Source organism: Lepisosteus platostomus, chromosome 7 (genome assembly GCF_059453375.1).
Source record: "Lepisosteus platostomus isolate fLepPlt1 chromosome 7, fLepPlt1.hap1, whole genome shotgun sequence".
Lineage (NCBI taxonomy): Eukaryota > Metazoa > Chordata > Actinopteri > Semionotiformes > Lepisosteidae > Lepisosteus > Lepisosteus platostomus.
The window spans coordinates 64,436,206-64,449,903 of record NC_142617.1 but is presented as its reverse complement, the minus strand read 5'-3'; the positions used below and the strand labels follow the sequence as shown (position 1 = coordinate 64,449,903).

General features: G+C 46.7%; 1 protein-coding gene across 1 annotated transcript; it reads right to left on the bottom strand.

Moving 5' to 3' along the window:
- Positions 1-48: 48 nt before the first annotated feature.
- On the bottom strand, positions 49-12,779 carry unc45a (unc-45 myosin chaperone A). Its single transcript, XM_088641802.1, has 19 exons — positions 12,555-12,779; positions 11,425-11,617; positions 11,076-11,251; positions 10,630-10,719; positions 10,030-10,197; positions 8,803-8,971; positions 7,817-7,987; positions 7,328-7,499; positions 6,673-6,973; positions 6,078-6,172; positions 5,589-5,730; positions 4,865-5,005; positions 4,590-4,717; positions 4,335-4,401; positions 3,666-3,779; positions 3,251-3,366; positions 2,229-2,346; positions 1,675-1,830; positions 49-1,453 (listed from the first exon to the last, which is right to left on the bottom strand). The coding sequence occupies exons 1-19, from the start codon at positions 12,576-12,578 to the stop codon at positions 1,166-1,168; spliced, it is 2,829 nt and encodes a 942-aa protein (XP_088497928.1). The 5' UTR covers positions 12,579-12,779; the 3' UTR covers positions 49-1,165.
- Between the last annotated feature and the right edge of the window lie 919 nt (positions 12,780-13,698).

Sequence of the window (13,698 nt, the reverse complement as noted above, 5' to 3'; positions counted from 1 at the left end):
TGAAGTTCTCTTGAAAAAACTGTCCATGATACATCTGCACACTCTGCATATGGAATATAGTGTTTATTTAAGCGTGAAAATAAGATGGATTCTTAAGACAAATTACTTTTTAAAAACAAATTTTAAAAATAACAAAACCTTCACAAACAAAGATATTTAAAAACTGGGATATGTAGAACGTAGTATATCTTATTGCTTCTTTCTGTTTTTTATGGATAGAAAAATGCAGATCAGGTTTAAGAATCAATACACAACACACACACAGGAAAGTTGCCATAGATAAAGGACAAAGTTTCTTTCACAAACATCTGGTTCACAGACGTCATTCAAAGCATATTCCTTCAAGTTCCCTGTAAGTACAAAACTCAAGGAAGGACATCTGGTGTTGTTTTCTTATCTAAAGCATGACTGAAAAAATGTTCAGGAAATGTAAGGTCTGTGGATAAACACCTGGAGACAACCACACAATCATGCAGTGAAATACTGTATTCTGAAGTCTCTACAAAATAAAAAATCTAATCAGAAAAGTATAAAAATCTGACAACATACAGTAGACAATGAAAGTGGATATAAATTACATTTTTTATCCTTTTTTCCCCAATTAAGTGTTTTTTTTGGTGTGAATAAAGAGTTTAATGTTTTTAGGATGTGTGGAGGAGATCAATTTTAATGAATGTTCTTCTGGGGACAAAAAAATCAGTAAAAATAGTTCAACGACACAGATAACCCTTGGGCAGTGGGCAATAAAATAGAATAATTAGACAGATTTGGATAACAATTCAGAAAATTAAGACAACAGAAGGCAATCTTTGGTCCCATTCCTGAAGTCTACAGCCACACGAAACGGAGCAGATTTACAGTGTCTGTGTTCTGATCCCTTGTTTAAAGTGTCAAGGAAGACATAATCCTACTTCATAGCGATCGGATGACGGGCATGTTTGTTTAAAACCCATGTAGTGCCCTAGCGCTAATGCCAAGTGGATGTCTGAAGAAGACAGAGGAAGTGCCTAGACAAAAGAGTGAATTCCAAGGCTAGTGTCCCTGTTACAGCCTAATTCCCTCTAAATTACACGACTGGAAAACAACCTTCTTCTTCGATGAGTGCAGTCCCACAGCACCATTTCCTCAGCATGATCAGAGGGAGTGAAAGGCACTCGGAGCCTGACTAGGCCAGCAGCTCCTCACTGGTGCCCTCGCTCCCGAGACTTCTGATAATGCCATACTCCACGGCCACATCCAGACACTGCTTGGCAGTCTTGGCAGCGGGGCTCTGTGTTGCGATGTCCCCCTTGGCCAGGACGGTCAGGATCTCCAGCACCTCGCTCTCCATGAGCGTCTCGGCCAGGCTCCGCTCAGCCTGCATCAGGTTGAGCACGAGGGCAGCGCCTCGGTGCTGCAGCTCCACGGTGTCGCTCAGCAACAGCGCCTGCAGGATCTCCAGCCAATGGGTGGTCTGCAGGGAGACAGGCCGCCACAGGGCAAAGGTCAGGGGTTAAGGGGTCACAGGGGTCACATACTCCACACTGCTTTCAAAGCAGCTTCTGTTATCGCAGTTAGCACCAAATCAATTGTTGTTTCAATAAGCATAGAATTAGCAGAAGCTAGGATCTGTAACATGGGCCACACAGACACACTTGCTTCTGGGCTCATATGTGATTTTGAAGCCATGCTTACTGTGGCGGGGACACGGGTGCAGAGCTGCGGCTGCACAGATGTCAGCATTGCCAGGGTGCCTGCCGCAGCCTTCCTCAGCCTCTCATCGTCCTCCCCACTGTACAGCACCAGCAGCTTCAGACGGTCGCTTCCAGTGGCGACGAAAAGCTCCTGAACCTGAGAAACACCACAGGCGCTCTCTGAGACCAGAGCAGACTGCTCCTCTGCAAAGATTCTGTGCTCAGTCAAGCTCTCAATACAAATCACAGGCCCGAACCTAACTGGCCAAGCCCCAGCTGTACCCAAATCCTAATCTCTTATCCCTTACTCTCACCTTATACTAAAACAACCCAGACTCAGTTTCACAAACTAAACATCAATCCTCACTACTACGTGTCCTGATACGAGTTTCTGCCCTCACTTACCTGTCAGTTTTCACATTTCCCACTGTACCGATTTCTAACTCGGAAACAACAACAACAGGATTATCATTATTTGAAAAGGTTAAGCTTTGTCGTTTCCCAATCCACTCGGTAGAAACACTGAAAAGGAATTTCCTGCAGAAAGCCTCTCACCTCCGTGCTCAGGACCAGGTTACACATGCACTCAGTGGCTGCTGCGCGGACCAACTCGTGCTCCTCGAACATGTACCCTTCAATTTTCGGCACAGCTTTCTCCTTGATGATCTTCTGCCTGCGGGCCCATACACACTCAGTCCCTCAAACTCACAATTACCTCTACACAGTGGGCCCACTCAGGAGAGCGTGATCGTTCACACCAGATAACGATCTAGTCAGATCTTTGTTAATTAAAGAATAATAATAATAATAATTGCTTACACTTATATAGCGCTTTTTCTGGACACTCCACTCAAAGCGCTTTACAGGTAATGGGGATCCCCTCCACCACCACCAATGTGCAGCCCCACCTGGATGATGTGACAGCAGCTATAGTGCGCCAGAACGCTCACCACACACCAGCTATTAGTGGGGAGGAGAGCAGAGTAGGCCAATTCATAGATGGGGATTATTAGGAGGCCATGAATGGTAAGGGCCAATGGGAAATTTGGCCAGGACGCTGGGGTTACACCCCTACTCTTTTCAAGAAACGCCCTGGGATTTTTAATGACCACAGGAAGTCAGGACCTCGGTTTTACGTCTCATCCGAAGGACGGCGCCTGTTTACACTATAGTGTCCCCGACACTATACTGGGGCATTAGGACCCACATGGACCACAGGGTGAGCGCCCCCTGCTGGCCCCACTAACACCTCTTCCAGCAGCAACCTTAGTTTTTCCCAGGAGGTCTCTCATCCAGGTACTGACCAGGCTCACACCTGCTGAGCTTCAGTGGGTTGCCAGTTGTGAGTTGCAGGGTGATATGGCTGCTAAATGAACAAATAAATAAAACGACTCATTCCGCACTGATGCAGGCCAGGAAAACGTCTGTTGTCATGCAATTGGGGACACAATCTAAGCGAGCAGTGCCGTTAAAAAGGGTGGGAGGCGGGTTCAGACCCTGGGGAAAGGAGCTCTCTCTCAACATCACTGCAGCCCCCAGTACATTAGCGTCTTAACTCCTCGCATGTCTCGACTGACCTGAGCCTCTCGCTGATGCCTGCTAGGTTGGTGAGCGCCATGAGGGCTTCAAAGTTCTGCAGCAAAGTGCGATCCAGGGCCAACAGGCTCACCAGCGGTCGCACCACCTCATAGATCTATAGCCAAGAAACAGTGTCGCAGATCAGTCCAGCGCATTTACCCCACACTTCACACACAAACACCCAGGACAACACGATGGGCATCGGAAGTGATCAGATGTCACACACCTACAAACCAGCAAAAGCTTCATCACACTGCACCAGATGCAGCTGCATTGCACATAATAGAGTGGACTGTCAGGATTCAGTCCCTTCGCATCAAATAGGGCATACCATCTCGATTCAAGGAATCGAGATTTTATACCTGAAAGGTATAAAAAGGAGTTCTTCATCACATATCAAGTTTCAGGCCTCACCCGCTCTCCAGGGAAGGCAATTTCAGGGTTAGACGTAATGGCGATCTTCGCCAGGGCCTGTGCTGCCTTGGTCTTCCCTACGTCCGTGCCTTCTGTTGCCAAGGGGATCAGGGCCTAGAAAATAGGAAATCGAAGTGAGGCAAGAACGCCTTAAACGGCAACCAAAAGACGGGGCACTGCACTGACAAATGTGACAAGCTTCAAACAAGACGAGTTGCTCCGACTCTCATGTTCTGATACCGGGAATTAAAAGTTGTGACACTCAGTTGGTAAAGGCGTTCTGCCCTGGTGTGGTTAAGCTCCATGATCCAGACCTTGCTGTTTGATTTGAATTTGCGGAGGGCTCCAAGAAGGGGAGCACAATAGGCTCAGCACCACAAGGGGGCAGTGTTGGGATATGTCGGCCAGAACTCTATTCTGTCCCAACAAAATTGTCAAAATACAGCAGCCAAGCCATGAAAACACACAACTGGCACAAACACACAAATTCCACACTGGACAGATATTAAACAAAAACAGGAATTTCAGGATAATGGAAAAAGTTAATTTGCAATCTCTACTGACTAGAATGATATATGCTAAAGTGAGACTTCAAACACAGGAGACGTACGTGAATCGGAATCGCACCACCACCACAGTCGGGTTCAATCACGAGCCAGAAAACCTCACCTTCCCACCCCCCTGAGCCACTACTGTGCCTCTGTCCTCCTGCCTCTCCACCAGAGCCAGGAACACCCTGCAGACGGAGACAAACCACAGAAATGTGTCACTCAGAGCCACTGGTCGGAGGAAGAGGGTCACGGTCATCAAAGGAAAATGGAGAGAAGACACTTGAGCACGGAAGAACGATGCAAGCCCCAAGCAGGACAGAAGAAGAGTCTCCAGGGCTGGACAGAAGGGTACTGAGTACGGATCAGAGCTCACCTGGAAACGCACTCCCTGCACGACTCGGTCAGGGCAGGACTCTCCTGCTTGACCATGCACACTAGAGCCGACACCACCCCGGCCTCCAGGAGCTTGGACAGGCGCTTCTGCACGAAAGCCTGGGCGTCCTGAAACACACAAACGTGTGAGACAGCAGCAGGAAGAACATACAGTTCAGTACACATGAGCACTACATTTCACAAAGGAATGCAAATCTAGCAGTAGAATGACAAAAAGAGCAGCAGCTCTTCATAACTGGGGATGCTTCCAATTACCTTGGGGTGCTCCTCAGGAACGTGCTGCTTGGCATACTTTGCCAGCTCCACCAGCTGGGGGTCAGGCTTCTCGACATCATAGCTGTTAGTGCAGTTGACCAGCGTGGAGCCCACAGCAAAGAGCACCGTCTTATCTTCAGACTGCAGGCAGAGAAAATCAAAGACAAAACAACATTGCCATTTAGGAATGGAACAGAGCCTAGGTCTAAAAACCACCTGGTCTCATGAGTTCAACACTGTATCTGAAACAACAGACCCTGGGCAATGTCTGACATCCCAAACAATTTGAATTAAAAATAAGTTCCTAATACTTCTTAAGTCAGTCAATGGCATAGTTCCTAAGTCAGTGAGCTGACAAACCTTAACCCTCCCAAGAGAGACCAGCAGTTCACAGAATCACTTTTTTTTTTAGTCACTTCATGCAGATGTTCCTATTACAGAAAAAAGGCACTGTGTGGCAGCTACAGGTTAGCTATTATGCATTTGACTTATAGTGTACATAATACTGACAAGCAGTATGAAAAAGAGCAACAATGGGCTGGAAAACTTGAAATGGTATTCAGGATTGGCACATGCTGATGTATGAGTCCAAGTCTTCAAACAATTATTCCCAGGGGAACAGAAATAGTCCATCTCCTCTACACATCACTGCCAATGCCTCTTGGCACAGAGGCATCTACTTAAATTGGCTTGACGTGCCCTCACCGCACCCCAGCAGGGGTACCTTTGCCAGCTGGAACATGGCCTGCAGAGCCTGCCTGTCCTCTGCCAAATCCTCCTTCACATCAGCATCGAAGGTAAGGTATGCCAGGCCCTCGATTGCCCAACGCCGTGAGCTGGGAGGAAGAGCCTCATTGCACAGCCACCTGCAAGAGTCGCACACAAAAACACGTTCCACCTGTTGCCCACACACCACCACTTCTAATCTCTGCACTGTGCACAATTTCCTGGGCGCGAAACTTTCTGCTGCCCATTAGCTTAACTTTGTTTTAGCATTTTCCTTAACATAAGTTTGATTTCCTTCCGTACTCACCTTTGAACAGACAGAACTTTAAGAATGCAGAGCACACTGCTTTTAAACCTATCTACGACACAATGAGCCTCAGTGCAGCATGTCTGATTTCCCTTGGCGTCTGTTATGATGAGATCAGGGACTTGGGTGAACCTCTATAAATAGAATTTTTTTTAATGAATGTCAGAAAATGACACTTACTTTCTGCACTGCTTGGCTAGTTTCAGAGTGGATCCCTCGGCAAACTGCTTCATGCTGAAATCAGTACCGCCTGCAGACCCCAGCTTACACAGACCCTACGAGACACACAGGCCCTCACATCCTTCTCCATACAGTCACTCTGCAAATGGAGCTCCAGCAAAAGAGACTCTTACACACATAAACAGGTAAATGCTAGAAAGGCAAAATTTCTAGTGCAGACACAATTAAGCAGTCTGTCACAATGTACCATAAGCCCAAAGGAAAGAAACATTTCCTGAAACTGCAATGGACTAAAGCTGAAAATGTTCACCTAATTGCCAAAAACCGATTAACAAAATTAAAAGAGTAATACATCTGACCTGGATTGGAAGTGCAAGGAGGGCAGTGTAATCGCCATTGGTGAAAGCCAACGTTTGAATGAAGCCAAAACAGAAAGGATGACTTAACCTGTAATGGGAAGAGCTGAACTACAGTAGCACACTCGTCTTTTTTCAGACCAGTGCAGTTCCGAGACTGAATGCCGCTAAAACGGGCCTGTGATCCATCGTTTCTGCAGAGAACTCTGCGACGGCTCCTCTTGGATCCAGAGTCTTACCACGAGCGCACGCACGCGGATCCTGTCGTTCTCGCTCTTCTTGTAGAGGTCCTTGAGCAGCGTCACCCCATTGGCCGTGATGAAGGAGGCCCTCTTGGCTTTGCCCGCTGCGTGGATCAGAGCCTCTACTGCCACCTGCTGGTGACTCAGGTCGGGAGAGGCGCAGAGGGAGATGATGCTGTCCATGATGCCCGAGAGCTCTAGGGTCCGGTTGCCTACATCGCTAGGACCCTGCAGCAACACAGACACTGTCTGGATGGCCCTCAGCTTCCCATTCAGCCCTGGGGCCGCAAAGTGATGCCTGTCAGCAACATCAAAAACAATAATAACAATAAATAACGCCAACGTGAATCACAAATTTTCCAGCATTAACAATAACAACAATAAAAACTCTATGCCATGTGCACTGACAATGTGGATGCACTCACAAGCCATTTGCTTGTACAATGGCTAAAGTCTGGTTTCATTGGACAAGTACCACAGAGCACAACCAGGAAACCTAATGCCATGTGAAATTAGTAATCTTCATAAAGAATCCCCTGCCTGGCTGTCCTCCCACAAACTCGGTATACATGCAAACCAAGCCAGCCAATGACACTGTACATCCCAAACTGTTCCCAGGGGTCATAGCCAGAGGCTGTTGGCCTCCACTCACTGGATGTATTGTTCGCAGAGGCGGCTGAAGTTCTCCCTCTCCCCATCGCTCTTCAGATCGTCATACAGCTTGTTGAGGAGCACCGAACAGCTCATGTGGGTGTTCTCAGTCAGTGGGGGTCCATCCAAAACACCAGGGACTGTTCCAGACACCTCTAGAATTTTCTTGAGCCCTGGGGAGCAGGAGAGAGATGGGGGGTGCTGAGAAATTGGACAATCACCCAGATCACTAACGGAGGGAGCTCCTGTAATCAGTTCCCTTTTGTAGTTACCACAGAGCCCAAACAAAAAGCTAACAATGTGGCTGAAACGCTAACTTTAATAAGGAAAAACTAACTTTGAGGCTAGGCAGAGCATCATTAAGCGCAGTGCTCAAAATTATATAACACGTTCTGCAATCCAAAATACTTCCAAGTTTAAACTCATCTTCTACAACATCTCACACACCACCCCTCTCCACCACCTCATCCAGAATTTTTTTTTTCCTCACCCTGATCAATCACCCAGAGAGTCAGCGAGTTGTTAGGGTCTTTCAGAGATTTGCGTGGGACTTGTTTGACCAGCAGGTTTATGGCACCATCCCGGCCAGGCCCTGACACCTCTTCCTTTGCCAGCACATCGACCAGGTGGCACAACATGGAGCGCAGCTCACGGGACGGCTCTGTGATACAGCACAAACAACATGGCAAGGGATCAGTAATGCACCTCTCGCCCAGCCCGGACCCCCGAAAACTGATCAAGCAACAGCTCAATCCCCGGTGCAGAGAATTACAGACCAGCAAGATTTCTGGGGAACTGCAATGGGAATTGATTTGGAAAAAGTAATCATTTAAACTCAATGAGGCGGAGTGGTGGCTCTGTGGCTAAGGATCTGCGCCTGTGGCTGGAACGTTGCCGGTTCAAATCCCGCAGTTGGCAGAGGAATCCTACTCCGTTGGGCCCCTGAGCAAGGCCCTTCACCCCAGCTGCTCCAGGGGTGCTGTACAATGGCTGACCCTGCGGTCTGACCCCAAGCTTCTCTCCCTGTCTGTGTGTCTGTGTCTCATTGAGAGCAAGCTGGGGTATGCGAAAAGACGAATTCCTAATGCAAGAAATTGTATAGGGCTAATAAAGCAACATTATTATTATTATCAAACAGGCTGTGAAGACTTCAAGTGAAATACACAACAAAAGATACAGTGGCTTCCTAGGATTAGTAATATAACTGTCCCAACCTAATCTTAGTGTTAATTATAACACTAACCTAACCAGGAGTCTAATTCTAACTATATCCTAACTAATCCAATCCTTACAAAATCCTGATCCTAACTTCTAGCCTAAACCTAACTCAATCCTAGCCTTTAGGATGTAATTATCTTTAAGACTTAAGCAAGCCCTGACACAGCATGATGCCTACTAATTAAACCCAGTGCTGCACCCCAACCCAACCTCAGACAAAACCCTTTTAGGAATGCTGCGCCCTTATCATGAGCCCACCTGGCAGGATAGCCTCCTCCTTGCCCCGTACCTCCTTCTTCATGCCTTCCATCAGAGCCTCAAACATGACTTGCAGGAGGTGACAGGCAGCCAGGGAGACCGCCTCTCCCTTCATGCCCATCACAGCACACAGCCGCTCCATGCCCAGCTCATTCACGATGGCCATGGTCTGACAGGAGAGAGGGAGGAAGGGTTAAGAATCAGTAGGAGCGATGTGGTGGCACTGTGGCTAAGGATCTGCGCCTGTGGCTGGAAGGTTGCCGGTTCGAATCCTACGGCTGGCAGAGGCACTTAACCCCAGCTGCTCCAGGGACACTGTATAAATGGCTGATCCTGCGCTCTGACCCCAGGCTTTTCTCCCTGTCTGTGTGTCTCATGGAGAGCAAGTTGGGGTATGCGAAAAGACCATGCAAAAAACTGACCATGAGTTTGCAAGTGGTTGTCAATATGCAGACAGCTCAGAAAGCAAGAAATATGCTACTATACATGTCTAAGCACCTGTACAAGTAAATATTCAGGTGACAGGTAGTGTATGTATATATACATATATGTATTAGAATTAAAAACAACCTTTCAGCCATCTTGCATCACCATACTGGGGTGATGGGGGCATCACCAGCAGGCCCTGATGAATTTATATCCACTATTATTGTATATATTGTCAGCAGCCATATCACCCTGCAACTCACAACTGGCAACCCACTGAAGCTAAGCAGGTGTGAGCCTGGTCAGTACCTGGATGGGAGACCTGTGAAAAACTAAGGTTGCTGCTGGAAGAGGTGTTAGTGGGGCCAGCAGGGGGCGCTCACCCTGCAGTCCATGTGGGTCCTAATGCCCCAGTATGGTGATGGGGACACTATACTGTAAACAGGCGCCGTCCTTCGGATGAGACGTAAAGCCGAGGTCCTGACTCTCGGTTTTAATTTCTTAAAAACCGTTGGGGTGTTTCCTGGTGGCCTGGCCACATTTCCCATTGGCCCTTACCAATCATGGCCTCCTAATAATCCCCATCTCTGACCTGGCTTCATCACTCTGCTCTCCTCCCCACTGAGAGCTGGTGTGTGGGGAGCGTTCTGGCGCACTATGGCTGCCGTCGCATCATCCAGGTGGGGCTCCACACTGGTGGTGGTGGAGGGGATCCCCATTACCTATAAAGCACTTTGAGTGGAGTGTCCAGAAAAAGTGCTATATAAGTGTAAGCAATAATTTATTATTATTATTACTCACTCTGGATTGATGCCCAGTGCACAGTCCTACGAGTGTCCTCAGAGCTGACAATGTCGTATCTTCTTGCTTAGAGTCCAGCAGTCTCTGCAGGAGCCTCACACCATCATTGCGAAAGATCTGCTCTGCACCTGCCTCCTCCCGAGACAGCACGACTAGGTTCTGAGCCGCCTGTGCAGAAACAGGATGAGAGCTATTAGTTGTCTAACATAAAATCTGGCCCTAAGTATCTCATGTGACAAGAATACCAAAAAGTTGTCTTGTTAACTCCTCCAGTCTGAACCGCTGAAGCTCTCAATCATCTCAATCCACACTACTCTTTATGATATATCTCCGAAGATATAAAACTAAAGAGCTGCCTTTTTTAACTGACGCTTTACAGCTTTGTATCATATAGCTCTGGTGAAAGAAAGGCATTTATCCAAAACAGGCAGAATCTAAGAGTATACATTTACTGCTTTCAACATTTCGTTATACATTACAAACAGGTTGTGCATTCATTAATAGATCAGGATGTCTTTGTTTCAACATGAACAGCAAAGGCCACAAAAAACCCGTCTCATTTCTCTACCCAGTGATCTCTGACCTCCCCCAATACCACACCTTCTGCCTATCGGAAGGCTGTGAGGAGGAGTCCAAGAGGAGAGAGAACATCTGCTGTACGCGAGCATCTGTGGAGGAGAGCTGTAGAGCCTGTGAGCAAGACAGGAGCAAAGAGATACCAGCTTCAATCTTAATACCCCTCCAACAGCATTTACATTTGGGAATACAATGTGAATTAAAGGGTTTATTTGAGTAGTAATAATAATAATAATTGCTTACACTTATATAGTGCTTTTCTGGACACTCCACTCAAAGTGCTTTACAGATAATGGGGATCCCCTCCACCACCACCAGTGTGCAGCCCCACCTGGTGGATGCCTGCTATAAGTTTTTTGACTAGTTAATTCTCTAGCTATTAGTCAGCCCCGTTTTTTTGTCAATTTAATTCATAAAGTGTAAACATTTTGTATGCATCATAATGGCTGATAAACCCCCATGCACGATACCTTCTGCTGGATCTGAGCTCCTAACTGCCGCAGTGACTCCTGGAAGGCCTTGTTCTTGGGCTCCATCTGTGCGCACCTCTGGACATCCAAGAAGGCCTGGTCCAAACGCCCCAGCTTCTGCAGCGCCTGTGAGCGGCGGAACCGGGCTTTCACATCCCCGGGGTCGGCGTCCAGCGCTGGCCAGAGGGAAAAGACCAAGCAGGCAGCAAGTGAAGAACAGAGCTTACCCGTCAGTACAGACTAATTTGCTCTCGCAGACTCTAGGCTGGCTCAGAAATGATTGCTTTTCAGGCCTGGTCACATCAGAAGCGCCGCGTGAAAGGCTTAGTCTTAATTTTAGAAGTTGTACCTTTTGTAGCATCGGCCTCTGCCTTGGAATAGTCCTCCAGCTTGAGGTAGCAGGCTGCCCGGTTGCGGTGCAGGACGGCACTCTCTGCCTGGCTGTCACTTAGTCTAAGGGCCCTGGTGTAGCAGGACAGGGCTCCCTGGTAATCTCCATTCTTGAACAGGCTGTTCCCGTCCTCCCGCAGGGCAGCAGGGTCCTGGGACACACAAAGCAGACAACACTGCTAAAGGACACCTACAGCACAAGACTAGACAGGGCTGGGCTTCATCAACGACCTATAGATCCTTAACCCCACCATGCTGGGGTTGGCACTACAGCAGAGCTACTTCAAGCAGGATGAATGAAAGGAACGCTGCTCGTTCTCCTCCTGGAATTGGGAGATACAGCACATGCAATCAACCGAACCGTCTTTGGGAAGAGGGAGAAAATCAGGACAATCAAAGAAAACCTGTGTGATTATTTGGAGCCCATACAAACTCCCCTGTGCCACTCATTGGCCTCTACTGTTACTTCTTTAAGAATATATTAAAAAGCCATTAACCACCCCTTAAAAACAGAGGAAGAGATCACATTTCCTTCAAATGCTATAAGGACAAACTAGGAGCAAAATCTCATTTGAAATGACATCCAGAAGAGTACTCATTTGTGCAGCTGGGCAAGTTAGCAGTACACTTCGAGTACACACCTCAACAGCAGTATAACTGGGATTTGAAGCTGTAACTGGCCGCTCTGGAATCCAGAGCGCAACTTCTGTTAAGGGATTATATTTGACACCAATACCAAACTACCGAATCAAGTAATGGCAATGGCCATTAGTTATTAAAGCCATTAAATATGATAATCAAAATAAAAGCTATAGATGTTGGCTCAGGCAAATTAACAGATTGATTTGGTTAGAGTCACGGCGTCACTTGAATACGTGCAAAGTCTGTAACAAGTGAACCCAGATTAGGCGTTCTACACAGCTGAGGTATTTTACACGACTACTTCTGCACAATGTTTCCATGGTGGGTGTTTACCTAACGGAACAGCGGAGTCTACTGATGTTTGTGTAAACCGGTAAAAACCAAACCTACAGTTACGGCAAACATAATGAATGATTTACGAAGCTAGCAGGCGAGATAAGGTTGTACCTTGTCTTTGCCGTTTACACTCATTCTCTATGATCGCACAGTTTATTGCCAAGATATCTCGCTGCCTTCGCCGAGTTTCGGACAGCTCCACGCGGCGTCTCCAAAGTTCTACTACTCTATAACCGATTTTATTTCCTCATTTCATAGCGAGCTCTACAGTTTATGTGCTATATAACCAGCAAGCACAAGACAGCTATAACCTCTCTTCCTTCCTGTTCTCTGGGAGCGGCGTGATGACGTTTCTAACGAAACCCCGCCTACTTGCACGTTCCATCGCCATAGAAGGCAGCGAGAAAGAGATGCTGTCAGACAGTGGGTTTATCTGAACCATTTTGTTCTACTAGTCTGGTTCCAGTACATTCTTTTCATGAAAAACAAAGCTTACTGAATTACCTTTCTGGAAGTTGCACTCTAGAGAGCCAACATTTGCAAAACTGTATTATGCATGGGATATTTCAGATTTTATGCAGTGTCATGCAAATTGTGTTGAAGCAGTAAATAAATATCTATATTTAATTATATTTAAAGTTCACTTACAGTATCTTTCTTTGTAAAATTCCTCAGTGTGTTAAGAATCCGGTTTGTCTGAGAGTTTACATCTTGTTAAACCATTTTAAGTCCTTTAAATCCTAAATTGGATCAAGCCTCTTTTGTCACGAAAACGTTTGGGACAGATGATGAAATCTCGATTAATAAACTCTTCGAACCTTTTCAGTCAGACATTTGGCTGAGATGTAGCTCAGAAACAGCCCTTGTTAAAATATGTAACGATTTTGGGTCTCTTTTAATCCTAGATGAAAGTGAAGCTTTTGATACAGCACTCTTCCGCATCACAGTAACATTCATCTTTTTCCCACTCTTCCTTGGTTTGGCTCATATTTGGAGCCAATTAGTGAAGATGTTTTAAATCTGATGTTGTCCCACTTACTCAATATTCAGAACTGGGAACTTAACTAATGGAGTTTGTAACGAAATGTTAGGAGAGATGAAGACAGCCAAGTTCAATCAGCCTCAGCTACCAGTAATTCATAATCAATCCTGATGTCATTTCATCACCCAAGCATGATATTATTAGGAACAAGTAATAGGTTTATTCCATGCTGAAAAAAAGAAGAAAGAGAACACAACGTTTCGGCCGTGGAGC

Coding starts and splice junctions, on each gene's coding strand:
- unc45a (XM_088641802.1), bottom strand. CDS start 12,578: ATGAGTGTAAACGGCAAAGACAAG. Junction 10,720..11,075: donor GAGCTCAGATCCAGCAGAAG/GTATCGTGCATG, acceptor TCTTGCTCACAG/GCTCTACAGCTCTCCTCCAC. Junction 4,718..4,864: donor TTCCTGAGGAGCACCCCAAG/GTAATTGGAAGC, acceptor TGTGTGTTTCAG/GACGCCCAGGCTTTCGTGCA.